This window comes from Podarcis muralis, chromosome 6 (genome assembly GCF_964188315.1).
Source record: "Podarcis muralis chromosome 6, rPodMur119.hap1.1, whole genome shotgun sequence".
NCBI classification, from domain to species: domain Eukaryota; kingdom Metazoa; phylum Chordata; class Lepidosauria; order Squamata; family Lacertidae; genus Podarcis; species Podarcis muralis.
The window spans coordinates 64,572,625-64,595,107 of NC_135660.1; the positions used below are offsets into that span (position 1 = coordinate 64,572,625).

At 42.1% G+C, this 22,483-nt stretch overlaps 1 protein-coding gene and 1 pseudogene across 1 annotated transcript; one reads left to right on the forward strand and one right to left on the reverse strand.

Moving 5' to 3' along the window:
• Positions 1-2,233: 2,233 nt before the first annotated feature.
• Positions 2,234-2,352, reverse strand: LOC114598240 (5S ribosomal RNA; annotated as a pseudogene).
• A 1,463-nt stretch (positions 2,353-3,815) lies between these two features.
• Positions 3,816-22,079, forward strand: LOC114596711 (putative lysosomal acid lipase/cholesteryl ester hydrolase). Its single transcript, XM_028728459.2, has 9 exons — positions 3,816-3,944; positions 4,446-4,563; positions 6,877-7,075; positions 7,863-7,972; positions 10,001-10,140; positions 12,800-12,946; positions 15,398-15,469; positions 17,490-17,561; positions 21,723-22,079. Exons 1-9 carry the CDS (start codon positions 3,816-3,818, stop codon positions 21,954-21,956), a joined length of 1,221 nt encoding a protein of 406 aa, XP_028584292.2. The 3' UTR covers positions 21,957-22,079.
• Positions 22,080-22,483: the final 404 nt, after the last annotated feature.

A 22,483-nucleotide genomic window follows, 5' to 3' on the forward strand; every position in this document is an offset into this window, starting at 1 on the left:
TCTTTGACATCTGGTGGGTGGGCTTTCCAAAGGGCGAGTGCCACTACTGAGAAGGCCCTCTGCCTGGTTCCCTGTAACTTGGCTTCTCGCAGTGAGGGAACCACCGGGAGGCCCTCAGCGCTGGACCTCAGTGTCCGGGCAGAAGGATGGGTGTGGAGATGCTCCTTCAGGTATACTGGACTGAGGCCATTTAGGGCTTTAAAGGTCAGCACCAACACTTTGAATTGTGCTCTGAAACATACTGGGGGCCAATGTAGATCTTTCAAGACCGGTGTTATGTGGTCTCGGCGGCCGCTCCCAGTCACCATTCTAGCTGCCACATTCTGGATTAGTTGTAGTTTCCGGGTCACCTTCAAAGGTATTATTATTATCATTAAACTGTGTATTAAAGTAGAAACATGAAGAGTTGTAGCCAACACTGCAGAAACTGAGTTCCACTCATGCAAAAGGTCTTGCCTTGACTTACTTATTCCCACCAAATCTTGCAGATGGACCTGCAACACTCTGGAGCAGATTTTGAGGGTGCACAGGAGGCTGCAGGGGGAAGAAGAGAACATGGAATTCCATTTTGGAAGTAGAGGCCTGTTGCATGAGTGGAACAGCAAAGTTGGATGCAAACTAAAGTCTTTGTTATGTACTGAGTTGAAAGGATCCAAAATGCAGCAGTCTGATTGGTTCTAGAACAATAGGATCCAGAATGCAGCAGTCTGATTGGTCCACAGGAGCCACCCAATCCAGCTCCAAGTGGACATGAATCCACAACCTGATTGGCCTACAGGAGAATCCCGGAATTAGCCAATCACGTGGGGCCCATTGTGTAAATAATGTAGACAAATAAAGCAGACATTTTGGGGGAACTTCGATGCCTCACTACTATGAACTGAATAAAGAGCATGAAATCCACACTCGACTCCGAGTATATTTCAGTCTTCCTAATGTTTCTTTGGGGTGTTGCTATTTCCTTCTAATTGGTGAATAAGTAGCACTCTGCCAGTTACATAACTGGCTGTTGAAAGGTGGTTGTTTCTGCTATAATGATAGCCACATCCCATGTTTTCAAAGGGCCCTGAGCTAAAAAGTGTTGCCTAAACCATTTGTGGTTCAATAACCTTTCATGCCTTTCTCTCAGATGGTGTTCTTGGAGCATAATTACAGTTGCAGGAAAACATTTTCTATGACTTGCCACGAGGGGTGTGCAATTCTAATGTGCATGTTTTAAAAAACAGTTTTAGAGAACTACAGTAAAAATCATAACAGGAGTCTATGTCATGACAGAGGTTGAATTGGAAGATGGAAGGAAATCCACTTAATAGTCTGTTTTCCTTCACCACCCAGTCCCCATACATTAAAATAGCAAACCTTGACACAGTCATCAGTATATAATTTCTGATTCTTCCATAACCTCCCATATAATTTCTATCTCTTCCCATAACCTCATAAATAAATGTTCAGATATTCAAACTGGCTCTCTGAACCAATCTCTTTATAAAAAACCAACATTTTGAAGAACCCTTTCTCTCCCTTAGAACAGCAGAACATAAGCAATGGAAGCAAATCTGTAAAATTCCAAAGAGAAAAATGAAACAGGAATGGGATCACCTCAATCAGCCATAGGAATTTAAACCGGAAGTTCAAACTCTGCCCCATTTCCAATGGATCCTCCACAGGGTCCAAGTTGGCATCATTTACTCAAAAGCAGAGACAGGTGTGCTGGGACTCTGAGAGAAAGAAAGCAACTCCCTTCCCAGAGGGCAATTTGACTTATGACATCTGTGCCGTACAAATACAATCAGGTTCTCATTTCATTATGAGAAGATAATTCATTTTTATTTCTGCTTCCAAGTATTTATTATTTTAGCCATCTAAACCATAGGTAAAGGTAAAGGGACCCCTGACCATTAGGCCCAGTCGTGACCGACTCTGGGATTGCGGCGCTCATCTTGCTTTATTGGCTGAGGGAGCCGGTGTACAGCTTCCGGGTCATGTGGCCAGCATGACTAAGCGACTTCTGGCGAACCAGAGCAGCGCACGGAAACGCCGTTTACCTTCCTCCCGGAGTGGTACCTATTTATCTACTTGCGCTTTGCCGTGCTTTTGAACTGTTAGGTTGGCAGGAGCAGGGACCGAGAAACGGGAGCTCATCCCGTCGCGGGGATTCAAACCGCCAACCTTCTGATCGGCAAGTCCTAGGCTCTGTGGTTTAACCCACAGCGCCACCCGCGGCCAAGGCAAAAGCCTACAGTACATGGTATTCCCAGGCGGTCTCCCACCCAAGTACTAACCAGGCCTTACCCTGCTTAGCTTCCAAGATCAGACAAGATCGGGCGTGTTCAGGATAGTATGGTCGTAGACATCTAAACCATACTTTGATAATAAATACTCACAATATAAAAAGGAAGAAAAGGAGGACAAAGAAATAAATAATAACAAACTACATAAAAAAGAAAAATATTACATAGATAATTATCATATCTGTTTAACAATATAGCTAAATTATATCTATTCTTATTCCCCAAATACGTGTCATTCCATGCTATGGGGCAATAGAGGAGCATGGCTTCTAATTCTTGCATTAAATGAAGCCATTGCATGTAGTTTCTGGGTGTGCATGTACCGGTAATTGAAAGGGATCATTAAGAGCTGGATCCTGGCATATTTTACATGCTAAACAGGAAAGGCCAAGGGTAAGTTTGGCTTATGCATATCCTGATTTATTAATGGTAAGTAACTGTTTCAAAACACCTCTCTTGGGTAGTTTTGAGTTATACATTATACAATATACATGAGGTTACCAGTAGTTGCTGCATTGATTAAAGTCCTGTGGAGAACCAGTGACCTCCATAACTCTCTGGAAAATTCTGGAAGCAGATTCACTCCTTGGAGTGATTGGGAGGTGACTGCCTCTCTGTGTGGTTGCTTTCTCAGAAGGTCCATTGTGCATGTCAACTACATTTGCAAAGTGTTCTTTTTCATCTATCCAACATTAAGTCCATATGCCTGGGACGCGGGTGGCACTGTCTAAACCACTGAGCCTCTTGGGCTTGCTGATTGGAAAGTCAGCAGTTCGAATCTGTGCAATGGGGTGAGCTTCAGTTGCTCTGTCCCAGCCCCTGCCAACCTAGCAGTTTGAAAGCATACCAGCACAAGCAGATAAATAGGTACTGCTGAGATGGGAAAGTAAACAGTGTTTCCTTCTGCTCTGGCACTTGTCCTCCCTGCACCAGTAGCAGTTTAGTTATGCTGGCCATTGGACTCAGAAAGCTTTCTGTGGACAAAAGACGGCTCCCTCGGCCTGAAAAGCGAGATGAGTGCTGCACCTCATAGTCATCTTTGTCTGGACTTAACTGTCCAGGGGTCCTTTATCTTTAACTATTAACTCCATATGATTACGGTCTGAAAAATAATGCGCCTGAGGCCACCCAGATGAGCTTTGAATCAGCTACCTGCAAATTGATCATTGTACTTTTAACTGCTGCAAAAAATGATCTGTTACACGTTGACTAATCTTTTGTTGAACTGAGACTGCAGTCCTATGCCCACTTGCCTTGAAAGGTGTCACACGGAAGTCAGTGGAAATACCTTCTGAGAAGTTTGCGTAAGATGATATTGGGAGTTGGGCAAGATTGAACCAATGATATCAATTAGAGACAATGTTTCTTTTCCTTCCAGGAACGTGTAGCCTGTACTTGGTGAAGAGTGGCAAGCTATTTAAGCCGCACTCTCTGCCTTTTCATTCTTCAGTATATGATATAGGTTAAAGCACATATTCTTTAATCCAGCTTTGTGGAGCCCAGTCTTGTACTCTACGCTGAAAGATGGATTTGCTTCCATGCACATCAAGGATGTGGCTCTTCATAATGGGGGCAGGATTGGTCCAAGCCCTTGTTACTTCAGGAATGTTTATGAAAAGAAGAACTTTACACCCAGAAGCTACTATGGATGTTGTAAGCCATCCATCTTTTATTCTTTTATTTGCTTAACTGAAGGCATTTATGGTTATTAGTGCTGCTTAATTGTGCTATATTCCACATACCTAAAGTTTGTTTTTCATGGAATGCTGGGATAGCAGGCGCAAGAAAATGATGATGATGATGATTTTGAAGTATGTACCCTGCCCTCTCAATGCATCATTGCTCAGGGCAGCTTGCAGCATTTTTTTGTTTTAGTTTTTTAAGCATTTCCAAAGTAGCTCCCAACATCTGCTTCATGGAACCCCAGTGCTCTTTGGGCTTCATTTAGGTATCAGCAGTAGCAAGTTTAGCATCTTGCCCTATGCATTATTGTTGCTCAACAGCATGAAGAAAAATCATTAAGTGGTCCAAGAGGATTGGGTGGAGTTTGGGAACCATTGCTACTAAAGATGTAGTCTTCTGTGGAAAAGAAGTGTCCAGGAGTTTTACACTACCAGCCAAACCTTGCCTTTTCTTTTCTCCCTTTCTGCCCAGGGTGAAATGATTTCCTTCAGAGGATATCCCAGTGAGACATATGAAGTGGTGACAGATGATGGGTATATCCTGAGTATTAACAGAATTCCTCATGGGAAAAGAAATAACCGGAAATCTGGTGAGTGTGTTTTTTGAGGTATTTATTATGTATACATGAAAATACTATGAGGGCATTTAAAATTATTATTTAAAAAATGATAAGTTTTTGCTTTGGAATTCATTTACTTATTGCAAGAAAACCTCAACAATCTGTTTGGTTATGGATGTTTATTAATATGATTTTATTAATTATATGTTTTGGTCCTATTTTTTCTATAAAATTCCAAAAAAGGCCATAGATTAGGTTAAACACATTTTAGTCCTTTCTTGAGCTATTAGGTCCTCTGCATGGAGAATATGGAGATATGCTATTGAGTGACAGAGAAAAGGCAGAACTGCTTTGTCTTCTTTTTTAAATTTTTAAAATTATTTTTCACATTTAAACATTATCATCATATAAACCATAAGAAACAACTTCAATAAAAATAGAAATAGAAAATAAAACATCTTCACACCATATTAAATCCATATTTTGGGATTACTCAGACCCCTTGACTTCTCTCCATTTACTCTCCTGGTTCTTTTATAATATCTTATATTATACATGTCTATAATTTATTAAATTTATTAAAATTTCCAATTTTAAACATTCTTAATATTACAAGTGTTTTTAAAAGCCTGCTATTGTATTAACTTCTTTTACAATGCCTTTGTAAATATGCAGTAAAAATTTCCCCCTTTTTTCCTATTTGTGTTCATTTTGATTTCTTAAACTTCCTTCCAGTTAATTTAGCCATTTCAGCATATTCCATTAATTAAAATTGCCAATCTCCTAATAGAATCAAAAACATATTATTACAAATAATACATAAAGACCAAACAGGATTTCTGCCAGGAAGACATATGAAAGAATATATAAGACTATAATAGATATTTTTGAATATCTGGTAGTAAGAAATGAAAAACAAGCAGCAATGATGTTTGTAGATATGGAAAAAGCATTTGATAATGTTTCCTGGACCTTTATGTTAATGTCCTGGAAGAAATGAACTTTGGAGTTTAAAAGAGGAAAAGAAGCCATATATTCAGAATAGCAAGCAAGATTAATAATTAATAATGTAACTGCAGATGAGTGTAAAATTACAAAAGGAACAAGACAGGGGTGTCCCCTATCACCTTTATTGTTTATTTTAGTCTTAGAGGTACTGGTGAGAGATATAAGAGCAGGTGATGATATTAGAGGAATAACTGTAGGAAATAAGTCATATAAATTAAAGGCATTGTGGATGAAATAATGGTCATGATAGAAAACCCTGGTCAGAGACGAAGAAGCAGCAGGCACCAGCAAGGGGGGGGGGGTTGGATCTCCTGAACATAGAAGTGCAAGAAGGTGAAACAGCGAAACAGCTAGAGCAAACAGTTCCGCTGAGGCTGAGTTCAGACTTGGAGGGGGGGGGGAGGAAGTACAGTCGGCTCTTTTGAGGCATGCGCCAAAGAGGTTGGAGGTCAAAAGGAAAGCCGTAAAGCTGTCACACTTGAAATGCTGGGGGAGGTGTCCTATGTCATTCACGCCAACTGAACATGATGAATCAGAGTGAATTATCAGAGCTTGTGTTAACTTTGTAAATAGTCTACAATAAAGACCATAAAATCATTAAGCCGTGATTAAACCGGACGTCCCTTTGCCTCTGTCTCTAACTCACAAGGAAAGTGATCCCCAACCTGGTGATGACATATTAAATGATGTAAGGAGGGAGCTACAGCCCAAGATAGGAAAAGAGGTGGTAAGGAAACACCTAGCTACTTTAAATGAATTCATATCTGCAGGGCCTGGTGAGCTGTGCCCCAAAATACCTCTACCTTGCTTTCCATATTGCATTTAGAAGATACTCATTCCAGACTTAAATTCCAGACACGTGAAATTGCTGGCCTGCTCTGCGTCCCAAGTTTATAGTTGGTGATGCACACCAGTGGCCAGTGAGGCTGCACATGTGGGGCATCGTTGCTCTCCTGGCTTCTTAACACATCCGTCACTGGAGATGATTGGGAAGGAGAGCAGAGGTGCGAGGTGAGGAGAGCTTGGCCAGGTGAGGCTGCATCTTATTGGATGGAGACACTGAAATTACTTATTGTAACTATGTTTAAAACAAGGAACTAGGCAGAGGGCCTTCTTGGTAGTGGCGCCCACCCTGTGGAATGCCCTCCCATCAGATGTCAAGGAAATAAACAACTATATGACTTTTAGAAGACATCTGAAGGCAGCCCTGTTTAGGGAAGTTTTTAATGTCTGATGTTTTATTGTAGCTTTAATTGTGTTGGGAGCCTCCCAATGGGGCTGGGGAAAACCAGCCAGATGGGCTGGGTATAAATTCTTCTTCTTCCTCCTCTTCAGGTCCCAGGCCCGCAGTGTTCTTGCAGCATGGCTTGCTTGGTTCTAGCAGTAACTGGGTGTTTAATATGGACTACAACAGCCTGGGCTTTATATTGGCTGATGCTGGTTATGATGTTTGGCTTGGAAACACCAGAGGTAACACTTGGTCCAGCAAACACATCAACTATACTGAGAAGCATCAAGAATTCTGGCTATTCAGGTAGAGTGAGCTTTCTAAACCTAATTTCTTGTTTCTGGTTCCTAGTTTACCCTTTGGGGAAAACTTTAATTAGTCATGCTCTTCCTAGTGCAGCCATGTTTTTCCACCTCCTCTTATAATATATGATATGGAGGTATAGAAATACATTTCCAAGTAAGTAAAATTGGTAGTTGTCCCTTTAAACAAACAAACAACTTGTTTGTTCCTGGGGAAAATATGGCCTTGGTGAAATGTGACCTTGGTGAACTCCATAGAATAGATGATAGCAGATCAGCTTAACTTCAGGTGCAATTAGACTTGATCTGGAGAGACTCAATATTGGTCCTTCTGAATCTCTGCTGGAATTTGAAGCTCCTCAGACAGACATGGGTTGGAGGGAAAGCAGAGTCCTCTCCTGCCCACAGCATAAGTACTGTTCCTCCTGAAACTGACTTTTTCAAAATGTTTTTGCTTTCCCCATTGCAGCCACATGGTTGCTCTTAACTGTGTGGTGGGCATTTTCAGTTTGCAGTGAACAGCTCATAGTGTGGCCCTGCTTGCTAGTGAACAGTGAAAAAGGAAATATATAAGGAAGATGAGTCATGGCTTAATTCAGATAACTGTTTCACAAATGTTCATAGACTTGGTGACTTGATGGATCCATGGAGGAGATGATCTCTGATCTGCCAGATCCAAGCCTCTTCTTGTATTGAACTGGGCAGAGAACAGGGCATTTTAGGCTTTCACAATGTTGATCCCACTGCATATACATGTCTGTTAAACATAGGCTGTTCCTTTTTCTTTGCAGTTTTGATGAAAAGGCTAAATACGACCTTCCAGCTTCAATAAACTTTGTCCTGAACAAAACTGGTCAGGAAAAAATATTTTATGTTGGTCATTCCGAGGGCACCACAATGGGTAGGTTAGCAAGATTCTTAAACACATGTGGGCAATTCTTTTCGCTACATAATTATATGTGCAGTTGCTGTTGTATATTAAATTCAAGAGACATCTTGCTCATGGTACAGTGATGTTCCATGGAACCTATGGACACCTATGGAGAAGCATCTAGAATAACAATCCCTGCATTTTGGTTTCCTGCATTGCGTGGACAGGCGGAGCCCCCAGATCCCAAGCGGTCCCCCCCGTCATGTGGAATAACAACTCTAGACAATGTGCTATGGGATTAAATTGGCCACAACTTTATTAAATTTCAAATGTGGGTAGACCTTGGCTCAGGCATTGGGCGTTCTGCCTCCCCAGCCCCCAGCTGGGGACCTAGGGAGCATCAGGGTTGTCCAGTGTGGGGGGGGATGGGGTGGCTCTGGAGAACATATGTTCAAGCAGAGATAGCTGCCCCCGTTACGCCGCCGCCGCAGGGGAGAGCAATGACAACCTTTCGGCGTACGGTCAAAGCCTCCCTTCAGAAACCCCATTAACGGGGAACCCTGGTATCGCCGCCGCAAAGAGGAAGATGGACTAAAGGATTCTGCCCGAGGCCTGATACCGCCAAAGTTGTAACGTTTTGCTACGGGAAAGGCGAAACCTGCCAATGCAGGGAAATTCCTTTCCGGCCCTTTAACAGCGACCTTAACGTAGCAGCGCCCGCATACCTGTGAAGAAAAGTTAACCTGCAAAACCTGTGAAGAAAAGTTAACCTGCAAAATAAGACATTAACTGAGGGTGGGTAGGGTGGGAGAAGCTCTGGAGCCAAGTGAGGATTCCCAGGTAAGATCCTCCCTCTATTCTGTGGGCAGGTAATCCCTCCCCTACCTGGCCTGGTCTCCTTGGCAATGCTTCCCCCAGGTGGGATTGGACAACTGACTGAGGTAGGCGGAGACCTCCAGGTATCCCACCTGGCAAAGCCAAGCCTATGCTGATGGAGCCGCTCCAGATCTAGGGGCTGTGCGCATCCACGCAAAGGGCGCCCCCCGTTTTAAGCGGGGAGTGGTCATTTTCCTCCTTTGTGATATTTCCCATATAGGTGATGATTCAAATTGGTTAAGGGGCTTATAAAAAGTGGTTTGTCTGGACTGAGAAACTGTTAAAATCCAGGATTGCAAACCAGTATCAAGCCTAGTTTGCAGTCAGAGTTTAGGTAACAGTTTCCCAGTCTGGATGTAACAGAAAGCTATAGTTTAACAACCCCGGGATGTAATGTGTTAAGGCCCCTGAGACAAGAGGAGAAGAGAACTTGTTGGCTGAACACGCCTTCTTGGTCTCATAAATCATAGTTCTATAACCAAACCGGTTTGAAATTCACCTCACCTCTGACTGTCACTTCATGTTTTATTGGTTCTTAGTGCAACCTAGAGTGGCTGGAGAAACCCAGACAGATGGGCTGGGTATAAAAAAATAAAATTATTATTAATGTTGTTATTAGCCACAGAATGTATTACGTAAGTGAATTTACAATTATTACACCACTAAGGAAATATATGCAGCACTAAAAAGTTTTAAGTAGGTCAGAAACAAGGCAGGGCCTTTTCTGTTGTGATGTGTAGATTATAATGCTCCATCCCTAGTAGGGTCCTAGGTCAAAATGATCCCAGATCCTGAGATTTCAGGGCCCAAACCTGAGACTTAGTGGAGTTGTTATAGGGGTGGCTCTATATAGTGTCAGAGAGGTGAACCCCAGAGATGTCATGAAAATGGCACATTAATCATGGTCTCTGAGAGCATGTCATTCACATAAAAAGCTACTGTTTGGAAATCAAGACAGAAACCTTAACTGAAGGGGTTGTTCCCAGCTACAGCTGCTCTACGAAGTACTAAAGATTCGTGCTATGAAGAGGTTGAATAAGAGTGGTACTGGAGAAGTCAGTATAAGGTGCATTTTCAGCTCTGCTGAAAGTCTGTAAATTTTGATAATATACCCGATTTTGTTATTGGTTTTTTCAAGACTACATTGCTAACTCTATTTATTTTTCTCCACCCCCCCCACAGCATTCATTGCATTTTCAACCATGCCACACCTAGCCAAGAAGATCAAGATGTTCTTTGCATTGGCACCAGTAGTCACTGTTAAGTATTTGACAAACACGGCTTTGATCAAACTTGCAATGGTTCCTGAACCTAAGCTCAAAGTATGTATTTCGGAAAAAATACTTGTTCAAACAACGGAATGCAAATATTGCCTAATGTAGCTAGTACAGTATTTGGGGATGTCTGTTTCATTTTACCTGAGGCTATTCACAATGCTCTTAGACATCTAAAGAGCTCAAGCTAGCCAATGCTGCAACTTGATAGCACAGTGTTGCTTTGGCTGTTCTGTGCCAGGACTTTTTTGGGTAAAAAAATGAGGGGCTGGTTCTTCTCCCTTGCTGTATGTGTCATGGGTTCCAGTTTCTGCTGTGGGCAGAAAAAGAAAGGTGTTGGTATTCTATACTCATGGATACTGTTTGCAACTGGTGCCCATATTAAAGAATTTGGCGCAATTCTCTACGGTTCCTAATAAAATTGCCATGAGAATCTTGTCAGTATGGTGGCAGATCACACTTGTGGGTAACTTAGTTGCCTTTAAAGCAATAATGCTGAGCAGTTACCGTATTTTTCGCCCTATAGGACGCACTCCCCCCCCCCAAATGAAGGGGAAATGTGTGTGCGTCCTATGGGTTGAATGCAGGCTTTCGCTGAAGCCTGGAGAGTGAGAGGGGTCGGTGCGCACCGACCCCTTTTGCTCTCCAGTCATCAGGAAGCTATCCGCAAGCCTTGCAAGCCCAGACGGAGTTCCCGCAGGCTCGCAAGGCTTGCAGGCAGCAGCCTGCAGTCCGAACCATGGGGTGCCCTCCGGAGGAACTCCCGCCCTGAGCTCGGGGGACAGCGGGGAGGCGCAGCGGCGCCACCCTGCTGTTCCCCAACCTGGTTTGGAGGCTGCCATCCCCACAAGCTCAGGGGACAGATATCCACAAGCCTGGGGAGACCGGCGGGACTTCCCGCTGGGCTCCCTAGGCTTGCGAATAGCAGCCTGTTCTGGGGGCTGGGGTCGGGGGAAGCTCGGGCATCCCCCGCCCCAGCCCCCCGCCTAGGGGGGAAATAGATTTCCCCCCTTTATTCCCCCCCAAAAAAACTAGGTGCGTCCTATGGATCGGTGCATCCTATAGTGCGAAAAATACGGTACATGGGAATGTATTTATTTTACAGTATTGCTTTCTTTATAGTACAGTAAGCCTATGCTCCAGGGATCTAGCTTAATGGCAAAACCTAGTAGAGTCAAAACCTTTTGGGTTCAATGGCAGGTGGGATTGCCAAAACCCTTTTTCCTGAAACCCTGCCCCATTTCCACCTCCCTCCCTCCCTCCCTCCCTCCCTCCCTCCCTCCCTCCCTCCCTCCCTCCCTTCCTTTCTTAGTTGCGGACTTACAACATTGGAGCATGGTCAGTTTTATCCCCATGCTACAGTCACCCTTGGTTGCTATGCTACACTCCTGTCATTTTCAGATCGGAGGAATAGCTACTTAGCCTAGGTTCAAGTCAGGAGACATGACATTAAATTAAGTCACTAGGCATACAATAGAGCAGTAAGACACTTTTGCTGAAATTACGGGGTAATTAAATGATTTCTAGCACATCTATTTAGCTACTGGACATTTGGCAAAATGTCTGCATAACTCATGTGCTTTGTATATTTGGGCTCCTACTGAAATAGTATTCATGTTGTGGGAACGATTATAATCTAGCTTGTTCCTGAACCACTTTAGAAGGACGCCAAAAGTCTAGAAATCAACGAAGATGATAGACTATGCGGAATTACCAAAGCTGAAAGGCAAAATCTGAAACCAGAGTGACAAAGCGTTCCAGAGAGACTGGAGTAAATTTATTCAATAAATAGACAGTTATTGTAAACATGTAAAGACACTTGCAAGACTGCGATAAACCTCACAATGCTCATTGGAAGGAACCTTCTACTTGTGCTTTAAGAGTAAAATAACCAAGAAAAAAAGTGTAGGATTGAGATGGTATAAATGTGTGGAAATATGATGTTGTTATACAAAAACCAGATAACGGGATGGAGGGAAGCCGAGTGTTTCAGTAGAGCTATGAATTAGTAAAAGGAAATAAGATGTTATAATAATGTTAAAAATGGAAAATAATAAAATAAAATATAAAATAAAATAAAGAAACCAATGCCCTTAGAGGCTATGTTTGCATAACTCATGTCTTTTGCATATTTGGGCTCCTACCTAAATAGTGTTCATGTTGTGGGAACCATTACCATGTAACTTGTTTCTGAACCACTTTGGAAGGTTTCATTCCATTCCATTCCATTTATGCCCCAACCATCTGACTCGGCTGCCCCAGCCACTCTGGGCAGCTTCCAACATATATAAAAACATAACAAAACATTAAACATTTAAAAACTTCGCTATATAAGGCTGCATTCAGATGTCTTTTAAAGGTTGTATAGTGACTTATCTCCTTGTCTTGGGGGCTGCAAAACTCCATACCCTTCATCATTTCTCCGGGGAAAATAGGGAACATTCTGGGATCAAATCAGAAACCAGGATGGCTTCTGTAAATCTGGGATAGCCTCTGGAAAATAGGGACACTTGGAAGGTCCAGAGGGTCATTCTGTCTGACTGTGCTTGTGGGATTTGAATGGGTATTCTATCCTAAATGTCTGAGCGGAAGATTCTCATAACAGTTTTTTTTGTAATATTTTGTTTCTACTCGATAGTAGTATCCATAGGAAAAAAGAGAATTGACTAACAAAATAGCATATGTACTAATATTTTTGTTTTGGCAGAAAATGTTTGGAACTAAGCAGTTTTTAGCTCAAGACAGAACAATGAAATGGTGTGCTACTTCCTTGTGTAACCGTTTCCCAATGGATTATCTTTGTGGCAGTGTTGTCTTCATGGCAACTGGCTTTAATGTGGTAAACATGAATGCGGTAAGATTTCTAATTACTTAATAGGTGTGTGCTCTAAAAAAAGGTAGGTGTATGGAGGCTTCTCTGAAGTGATTGCTACTTGTGCCATTCATAACTTAATTACATTCAGACAAAACACAGAAGATACCTGCACATCATTGTCCCATCATTTTGCGTCAATGATGGATAGAGATCTATTTTTTAAAGGAGAGCTCAGATTCTGGACCACTAGTAAAAGCTTGTGTGGGTGCCATGGTGTCTCTTGCACTAGGAGCAGTGACATAATAAGCCTAATAAGCCTCATGGCTGTACTCAAGTACAGCAGCACACATGTGCAACCACTGCCTATCCTCCCTCAAGGCCTCCCTGCGCATTGACCGGCATCTTTTTGCCTTTGCTGTGGCGTTGTTTAAACAGGGACCACACAGAGTGGGATGGGAAGGAGGGAAACGGACAGAATATGTGTGCACATTCAACCACATAACGACATCTGCGGCATCCAGGAGATTGCAGCCACAGAGATAAGAAAGGAAGAGTCATTCCATTGTCTGGAGAGGTCACTTCCTGGTTTGCATGGAGAAGCCGTTTGCGACTGAGCTCAGCGACGGAAGAGCAGAGCTGTACTGAGGCATTGCTGGGTGTTGAAATTTTGCACCCCTAAGAATTTTGCACCCTGGCAACTGCCCCACAATATGCCACTCAAGGGAGTGTCTAAATCCCCTTCTTATGTACAAAGCTAAAGTTCCAGAATACATTTCCACTGCCTACAAGATATTGGCCATATAAAGCTTCCTGTAAAAAAAAGCACAAAGACTTCAGTAGATCTCATAGTCTCATGCATATTTCTTCCTAATCTGGGATTTTGTCTCTGGTGTAAGCACTGCATAATGGCTAACTATTTATTTAAGTATTTAGATATCACTATATCAGCAAAATGTATCAAAGCAGTTTACAACAGTAGAAATAAGATTAAAACCATTTCATAAAAGCACAAAAAGTGAAAAACAAGTTAAAAGCAGAGATCAGTAACCATAGTGGTGGGTGTACTGGCAGAACAGAGTTTTCAGCAGGCATTTCAAAGTTGGTTTAGAAGGTGCCTGCTGAGTCTCTGTTGCTGGAGTATTCTGCAGGACTGGGCTGATGACATTAAAGGCCTAGATTCTCACTGTTGTCAAGTGAGTCTCACCAGATGATCTCAGTTCATGCAAACTAGTAGCATCTCACTAAGCACACTAGTAACATCTCACTACATTTGTGTGGATTTTGCAGGTGATCTTTATGAGGCTGCTTATTAGTATTTTCCCTTTCTTGCTTCCTTTCCAGCCAATATTCCTCTAAAATTATTCATTATTTACATTCTACATTTCATCAGGTGGTCACAGGGTGGGATACCTTTTTTTTTAAAAAAAACCCAACAACACTTTTTCATATCTGCTGTAAGCTGCCCAGAATGAGCGGGAGATAAATAATACAATTATTATTATTATTATTATTATTATTATTATTATTATTATTATTATTACAACAATAAGCAGCAGTCAAAAGCCCAGGAACATGAAGTGAGAAGCCATAAGTGCACACCAAGGCCAGGTTTGGTACTCAAGCAGGATAGGGTGAATTCATGTCCTGTAGGAGGAACATACACAATGCAATGCCTATTGCATCAATCATTGTTAGTAACCGTACCTGGATTGGTTCTAGTAGTACTGTATGATGAAAAGCATTATAGTTAGGCTGTAATCTAACCAGAGAGCCAGTGTGGTGTAGTGGTTAAGAGCGATAGACTCGTAATCTGGGGAACCGGGTTCGCCTCTCCACTCCTCCACATGCAGCTGCTGGGTGACCTTGGGCTAGTCACACTTCTTTGAAGTCTCTCAGCCCCACTCACCTCACAGAGTGTTTGTTGTGGGGGAGGAAGGGAAAGGAGAATGTTAGCCGCTTTGAGACTCCTTTGGGTAGTGATAAAGCGGGATATAAAATCCAAACTCCTCCTCCTCCTCCTCCTCCTCCTCCTCCTCCTCCTCCTCCTCCTCTTCTTCTTCTTCTTCTTCTTCTTCTTCTTCTTCTTCTTCTTCTTCTCCTGTGCAAAGGTACATGGGATGAAGCCTGGTTGAACACCGTACAATTTGCTTCTTAGTAAATATGCACAGAATAGCACTGCAAGTAATTTGATATATAAAATGTAAAAAAAAATGCATTTAAGTTCTGGGACAGTTAAAACTGAAATGCCTTGCTCTAAGATAATTTCCGGGGGGTTTTGTTTTTTTGTTTTTTGTTTTTGTAACATCATATTGGGATTAGTAACCAGTTTAGAGCATCAAGTTGTGTTGTTACTATGTAGACACGGATTCCTGTGTGATATCCTGATGTTGAGCTCTGGTGCACTGCTTTTGTGCAAACAAACCAAATGGAAGGGAAGTGGCTGTTGCAATTTGTGATAAATTCAGCTAATCACTTTGCGCTTTCTTACAGAGTCGAATCGATGTTTATTTATCACACTGTCCAGCTGGGACATCTATCCAGAACATGCTTCACTGGACTCAGGTAGCACCGAAATCCTCTTTTCTCTTTAAAAAAACGTTTTCGTATCGATTGAAGAATGGGCAATCAGGACAGGCTTTTACAAAGACTTTTAAGAATGAAATTAATAAATATGATTGAAAGAAAAATTCTTAATAACTCAGCCTGTCTTTTTATAGACTCCAGAAACATGTTTTGTTTTTATGAGAAAGGATTTAAAGCTGAGAGAGTTTTATTGTGTTTAAATGTTTCCAAACAGGAGTATTTCAAAAGCTAAAGATACAATAATATCCCCAATGGATTTGTTTTTATTGGCAAAATAGTCCCTCTGCATGAAGATGGACAAATACTACATTGCTGTGGTACTTTACTGACTTGTGTCTCAGTGAAGAACTCAGTGGAAGCTTTGCCTGCCTGTTTGGACTCCAACTCCCATCAGCCAGGCCACGCTGCCTTTTGCTGATAGGAGTTGGAGTCCAAAGCATCAGGATGGCTCCAGGCTAGACCGGCACTTTAACTTAGTGTCATCTGAATTATTTGTATAGAAACACAAAAACGGCTTGCTAAAGCCACACAGTAGAAGATTGGAGCATCTAGGTAAGATGTCCTTTCTGATTGGATATACATGGTGGAAGTGAAAATGAATAATGGCTTTGGTAGCCCTTCCTCGCTGGACTGTCTTAAACCCATCATGCTAACCTATAGAGCTAAACATGCTGGTTATTTGAGGCTCATATATCCCACAATCGAATTATTTTTTTCCTAGCCACTGCTTCCCTTGAACCTGCTCTCTATTTTGGATCAATTGTGTGAAATAATCTTTAGGATGGAGTTGGTTTTTTCCAACTCTGATTCTGTGACTTAGTCTGCATTTCTAGAAACACTTCCCTGGGAATAAGTCCTATTGAATGGTTCTGAATAGACATGATTGTTGTTGTTGTTGTTTAGTCGTTTAGTCGTGTCCGACTCTTCGTGACCCCATGGACCAGAGCACGCCAGGCACCTCTGTCCTCCACTACCTCCCGCAGTTTGGTCAAACTCATGCTGGTAACCTCAAAAACACTATCCAACCATCTCGTCCTCTGTCGCCCCTGACATGATTAGACAGATGTATTTACACTTTAAAGTGGCCTATATCAATTTTGACTGTGTCACAAGTCAGCAACCTTTTCCTTTGTTCCACAGGCCCGATTCTTATCAGGATCAGTTTCACATGCAAAGTTTAACAATAGGGTGGGGCATCCAACCTGTTAATTACCTATTAGAACAATCAAGGATGTCAAAGCTCCTTGCAAGCTGCTCCTTCTGGATTCCAATGCAAACCTCTTCCTTATTCACTTTAGTAACACTTCCAATGCAAACTCCTTCCTTAATCAGGACGAGGTTTGCATGGAATACTGCAGAATTTAAATGAGTGAGATCAGCTGATGATCAGTGGGTGTCTTTGTGGGAAAGTGTTTGGGTGAGATTGGATCCCCTGGCAGACTAAGTTGGACTGTAGAGTGGAAATTCCTGATCCCTGCAAATATTCTGATTTCTGAGCAATGGGATACCTGGGCTACTTATCCAACCACCCAACTTACCGTAATCCAGCTGCCCAGAGGCAGAGAGGAGAATTCATATTAGATCGGAAGAGAAATTTTCAGCCCAAACCAATGTGTGTTTACTAAAGTTCCCCTAAGTTAGATGAGAGTTGCTTCCAGGTAGGTGTAAAACAGACAACTCATATCTAGTAGGACACATGTCAAACATTCTCAAGATATCAGATGAACTGAGGAGACGTAGAAGGTTAAGCAGTACTAAAAAAACAGCTCTACTGCTTTCAGATGGCTTTGTGTAGCTTTCTTTGTATGTTTACATTAACTTTTGTTCTTCTCACTAAAGATGAAGTTAGACATTATTGCATAGCCTTAATCATAGCATGGTTTTTGACATGTTCAACATCCTTGTTTATGCCGGTACCACACTCTATTCATATCACACACTTCTATATCATCTGCCTTGCCCATTTGGTTTTTCAAAGTATGGCACACCTCTTTTTCAGATTGTGAAGGCTGGGAAGTTCAAAGGGTTTGACTGGGGAAGCAAGGAAGCAAACATGGCTCACCACAACCAGGTAAGAATTTCTCACAAATTGAGTATTTCTCTCTGTAGGCGTTTATATGAGGGTAGATACCAGGTAGCTTAACGTAAATCCATAGACTGAGCATGTATCAAAAGAATCCATCTCCAAGGTGTGAACAATCAGATTAAAAAGAACCTCTTTAGATAGCACATGAGATGTTCTTGTAGTTCTTGTTATAGTAGTTCTTGTTATAGATTTAGGGGAGGGATCTCCCTAAACCCTAGAAATGAAAAAATGCTAGGATTTTGATTAACTGGGATGTGGATTAAAGTACAAGTTGCAGAGCTGTGCCAGACAGAAAATTCCTGACTGGCAGGCTTAGTGAAGACCAAACCTGTTAACATGACAAAAAGTGTTAGGACTTCTGGGTTAGCGCCAGCAACTAATGGCGGATTCCCTCCGAGTTCCGGAGGGAATCGGCTCTATAGGAGACGGGTCTTGCCGACGACGCGGGGACCCTCAGAAACCACAGGCGCTGAAGCCTGTGGACCTGGTGACTCGGCGGGCACAATTTGCGCCCCCGACCTGCGAAGGAGCCTTTTTAAAGGCTTCGGAACGGGGGACGGGGAGCGGCGCGGTGCTGAGAGTCAACTGCTTCTCCTACGGAGTGAAGCCGCATGCCATGGTCGGAGAGCGCTGACTTCTTCCTTTGAACATTTGGACTAAAAGTAACAACCCGTGAGTAATACAGAAATCGGATTTATAAAAGGAAAATTTTTGTTTGAATTCGGCACAATCGGGGAAGGCGCAAAGAGGAAGTCCGTCTCCCCGCCTTGTAAACAACTTAAAGCAAGGACTAGATAACTAAGGTCGAGAGAATATCTTCTTTTTTATTGGATAAAAGTTATTAATTACACGATTTGGCAGTATAAGCAATCTTGCTGGAGGATAAGAGTTAATTTTGAGAGCTGAAGTGCCACCCCCGCCCCCGGGACCCGGGAGTGATCCGTGAGAGCCTGTTGAGGAGACATAGAAGATTTTGACAGCTGTCAAACTAGCTGTCAAAGCTGAAAAAAAAAGAGAGAACTTTGTTTCTGTTGTCTTTGCTGGTTATATTTGTTACAATTTGGTTATAAATTGTTGAAAATAAAGAAGAACTGAAACAAGTTAACTTGACTTTTGGGTTGGAACTGGAAGGAATACTAAGTAACCAGACTCCCTCTAGAGGGGGTTCAGGGACATTACAAGAATGGCTGCAGGTGGAAAAATACAGGCTGAACTGGACAAGGTTTTTTTTCTCTTGGGAAAGTTACAAGGTCAAAGTGATGTTTTGGCTACAAGTGTTACAACTCTGAATTCAACAGTAAATAAACTTACTGAATTTGATAAGGACTTGACTCAAAAAGTCCATGCAGCTGAACAAGAAAAGAAATCTGAGAAAGTGGAGAAAGTGGAGAAAGAGATACATGCTGATCCGGAGGAAAAGGAAGGAGGGGCTGCAATGCTGCAGATGACAAAGGAGAGCCAGAGGCCTGTCAAGATGGATACAAAGGAAAATAAGAACTGGATGATGAAAATCTGGTTTGAATTGGAGAATGAAGAATGGAGAGATCTCCTTATGTGGAGATCTGAAGACCTATGGATTACAAATTTGATCAAGGTGGAAGCTGGAGCTTTTGGGACATTTGGACTTAAAAGGATTAAGAAACAAGATTTGAGCTCCACTTTTAAATATGGAGGTCTGGCTGGAAGAAATATGGACACTATTGGGACAGAGCTTCTCCGAGATTTGGTGTTTAATACAAAGGACTATCAAAAAAAACCGGCAGAGAGGAATTGAGAGAGAATTAAGAGCCTCGGACGTGAGGTCTCCAGGCTGATAGCAGATAGACTGATGGACATTTGTTGGGGATTGAAACCGGGAAAGGGGGGGTGGGGTTTGGGAATCCAAAGGGTGTACAATTATATTCTGATTCTTTTTATTCTGTTTTGTTATTAGTATAAAAATGGGGAATTTATGGAAGGGAATTTGGGTCGACCTTAGAAAAAAGTTTTAAGAATGAGTACTGACGTATAAAGACTGATGTTTATAAGTTAAAATTGGATACATAAAATGAACTAAATATAATAATGAATTAAATATAATAAGGTTAAAAATTGGGCACAAGAACTTGTTGAACTAACAATTGGAAATGGAATACAAGAAGGGGAGGCGTGGGGAAGTCATGGAAATATGTTATTGAAAATAAGATTGTAAACGTTGAGTGTTTTTAATTTTTTTTCCTGGATTTTTTTGAAAATTTCAATAAATATCTTTTTTAAAAAAATGACAAAAAGTGTTGATGGCCCATTGGGGACAGAAAGCTTTTAGCCTGGGGAATGAGATGTTGCCAAGGTGATAGAGTGTGTATTTGAGGGGACAGGAAAAGGGTGTATTTGAGCAAGGGTTGCTGGGATGAAGAAGCAGGTAGAAGAACAGAGACCCATCTTGACCAGGCAGGCTAGAGGCTGCCCACACCGCTTCCTCTTGAAATGACCATGCCATAAGATCTGGCCTCCCTCCAGGCAGACTCAAAGCATAAATAGATGAATAAAGCATATTTCTTAAAGCCATGGAAGTGTCCACCATGTCTTCAATTCCCCAAAGGGACAGAAACCCTGTATGGGTGCCTGGGACCCCATGGGCTATAGCCACCACTCGGCAGTGGGAGGGACGGGCACCTGACTTTTGTCACAGTATGCGCACCAAATCAGATCCAAATATCACATTTGCTTATGTGAAGTCAAAAGCCAATAACTTCAGTTGATACAATAGCTGTCAACTTTTCAAAAAAATGTATCTCAAATGTAAATTTGTTGACAAATCTGCCATATGCCAGGTGTCTATCTTCATTCCCCGGTCATATAATGAAGATCATCACACCAGTATGTTCTTTGAAATTTATCCCTCTACAGATTAGCTAACTAAGATATGTCTGGTTCTAAGATATGTCTAAATTTCAAGCCATACTTGAAATTTGCCAGAACAGTCTGTCTTGAAACTGCAATCATGTTTCTTCAGTGCTAACAAAACTAGAGCAGTAGGAAGAATCACAGAGATGACACTTGGGAGTAATGAGTCAAAGACACTGAGCTGGTTTGTGGGTGACGGTAAGCCACAAACTGCTGCTGCTCTTCTGCACGCTAATCTGTGTTTGGTTTAGCAAGTTGCTCAAAGCAGGCATGTGGCTTGTCTTTCTCCAGACACTGCATGAGTTGTAAATATGAGAACAAACTTTGGTTCCATCTTGTGGTTTGTGTGGAGTGAGACAAACCATGAGCCTGGGTTTGTCCTTAATGCTAAAGCAGCAGTAGTGAGACCAGAAAAGGGTCAAAGTGTCTGTGCAATCCTCTTAGGCAGAGTGCACATTCATGCTCAGTCATAGTTGGGCTTAATGTTACATGAAAAGAAAAACAAGAGTTTTGATTTAATATCCCACCTTTCACTCCCTTTAAGGAGTCTCAAAGCGGCTAACATTCTCCTTTCCCTTCCTCCCCCACAACAAACACTCTGTGAGGTGAGTGGGGCTGAGAGACTTCAAAGAAGTGTGACTGGCCCAAGGTCACCCAGCAGCTGCATGTGGAGGAGCGGAGGCGCGAACCCGGTTCCCCAGATTATGAGACTACTGCTCTTAACCACTACACCCACTGGCTCCCATTCCTTCCGAACAATCAGTAAATCCAGACAATCAGTGCTGGATTTACAGCCAGGCAGAGCGGCCTGCTGCCCAGGGTCTTGGCCACTTGATATTAAAAACAAACAAACAAACAAACAAGCTCAGTTGCTTAGTAACAGTAAGGACAAGAACAAAGTTCAGGTACTCAAAAAATCATAGAATCACCAAATAACTGAGTTGGGAAGGATCACAGGGGTCATTGAGTCAAACCCCCTACAATGCAGGACTTTTTTGCCCTGTATGAGGCTGGAAGCACAACCCTGAGATGTAAATTCACCAGACAATCTGCACAATTTCCTCTTCATGGATGGATTATGTGCACTTTCTTGCACAACCTCTGATGAATGCCCAGTTGTTATGCACATTAATAGTTCAACATGCGCATTAATGGTACAACCCTCAACTTAGATACGTTTGTGTTTTGCAAGTGTGTGTGTTTGATCAGGGAGTCTTTGCAGACTGTTTTTAAACTTTTTTTTAATCTCTTCTCTTTAAGTCAACACCGCCTTTCTACAACGTACAACAGATGACTCTTCCAATAGCTGTCTGGAGTGGTGGTAACGACTGGATTGCAGACTCAAAGGACATGGCCCTCTTACTGCCTCAGATCCCAAACTTAGTTTACCACAAGGATATTCCTGAATGGCAACATCTGGATTTTGTCATAGGCTATGATGCCCCACAGCGCATGTACATAGAGATAATGGATTTAATGCAGACTTATAAGTGAATGTGAAATATTCCTTCAGAACCCATTACTGTCAAGGTGTGTTGATGAAAAGCACTACAAGATTTCTTAAGATTCCATTTCTCATATAGGTTCATCACAGTCTCAGTTATAAGAAAGATTTGCTTAGTACTTACTTATCAAACCTTTATTAGGCATTATGCAAATAAAACCATAAAAGAGAAAATAGGATATAAAAGCCTTGAAATATATATAGAAGGGCAGCAGTTGGCTACATACATATTTATATATATACATATAAAATCAGTGGTTTTCCTTGTTAACCTGCTCCTTGGAGGACTGCTACCAAAAACTCGGCTACCCCCACCGTTACCCTTTGGTCAACGTCGGATAGGCAGAATCCCACACATTCACCTTGCTGGGGTTCCAGACCACCCAAAAGAGGGGACAGCACGCGTTGACGGAGCGTACTGTACAATGGGCAATGAAAGAGAATATGCTCTACAGTGTCCGGGACATTCATAGAACATCTGCAGAATCTCTTGTTTCTGGGAATGTTTTGATATCTT

Excerpts from the sequence above, each read along its gene's own strand:
- LOC114596711 (XM_028728459.2), top strand. The coding sequence starts at position 3,816 with ATGGATTTGCTTCCATGCACATCAAGGATGTGGCTCTTCATAATGGGG. Across the intron at positions 12,947-15,397 it reads ATGTGGTAAACATGAATGCG|AGTCGAATCGATGTTTATTT; the intron begins GTAAGATTTCTA and ends GCTTTCTTACAG. Across the intron at positions 15,470-17,489 it reads ACATGCTTCACTGGACTCAG|ATTGTGAAGGCTGGGAAGTT; the intron begins GTAGCACCGAAA and ends CCTCTTTTTCAG.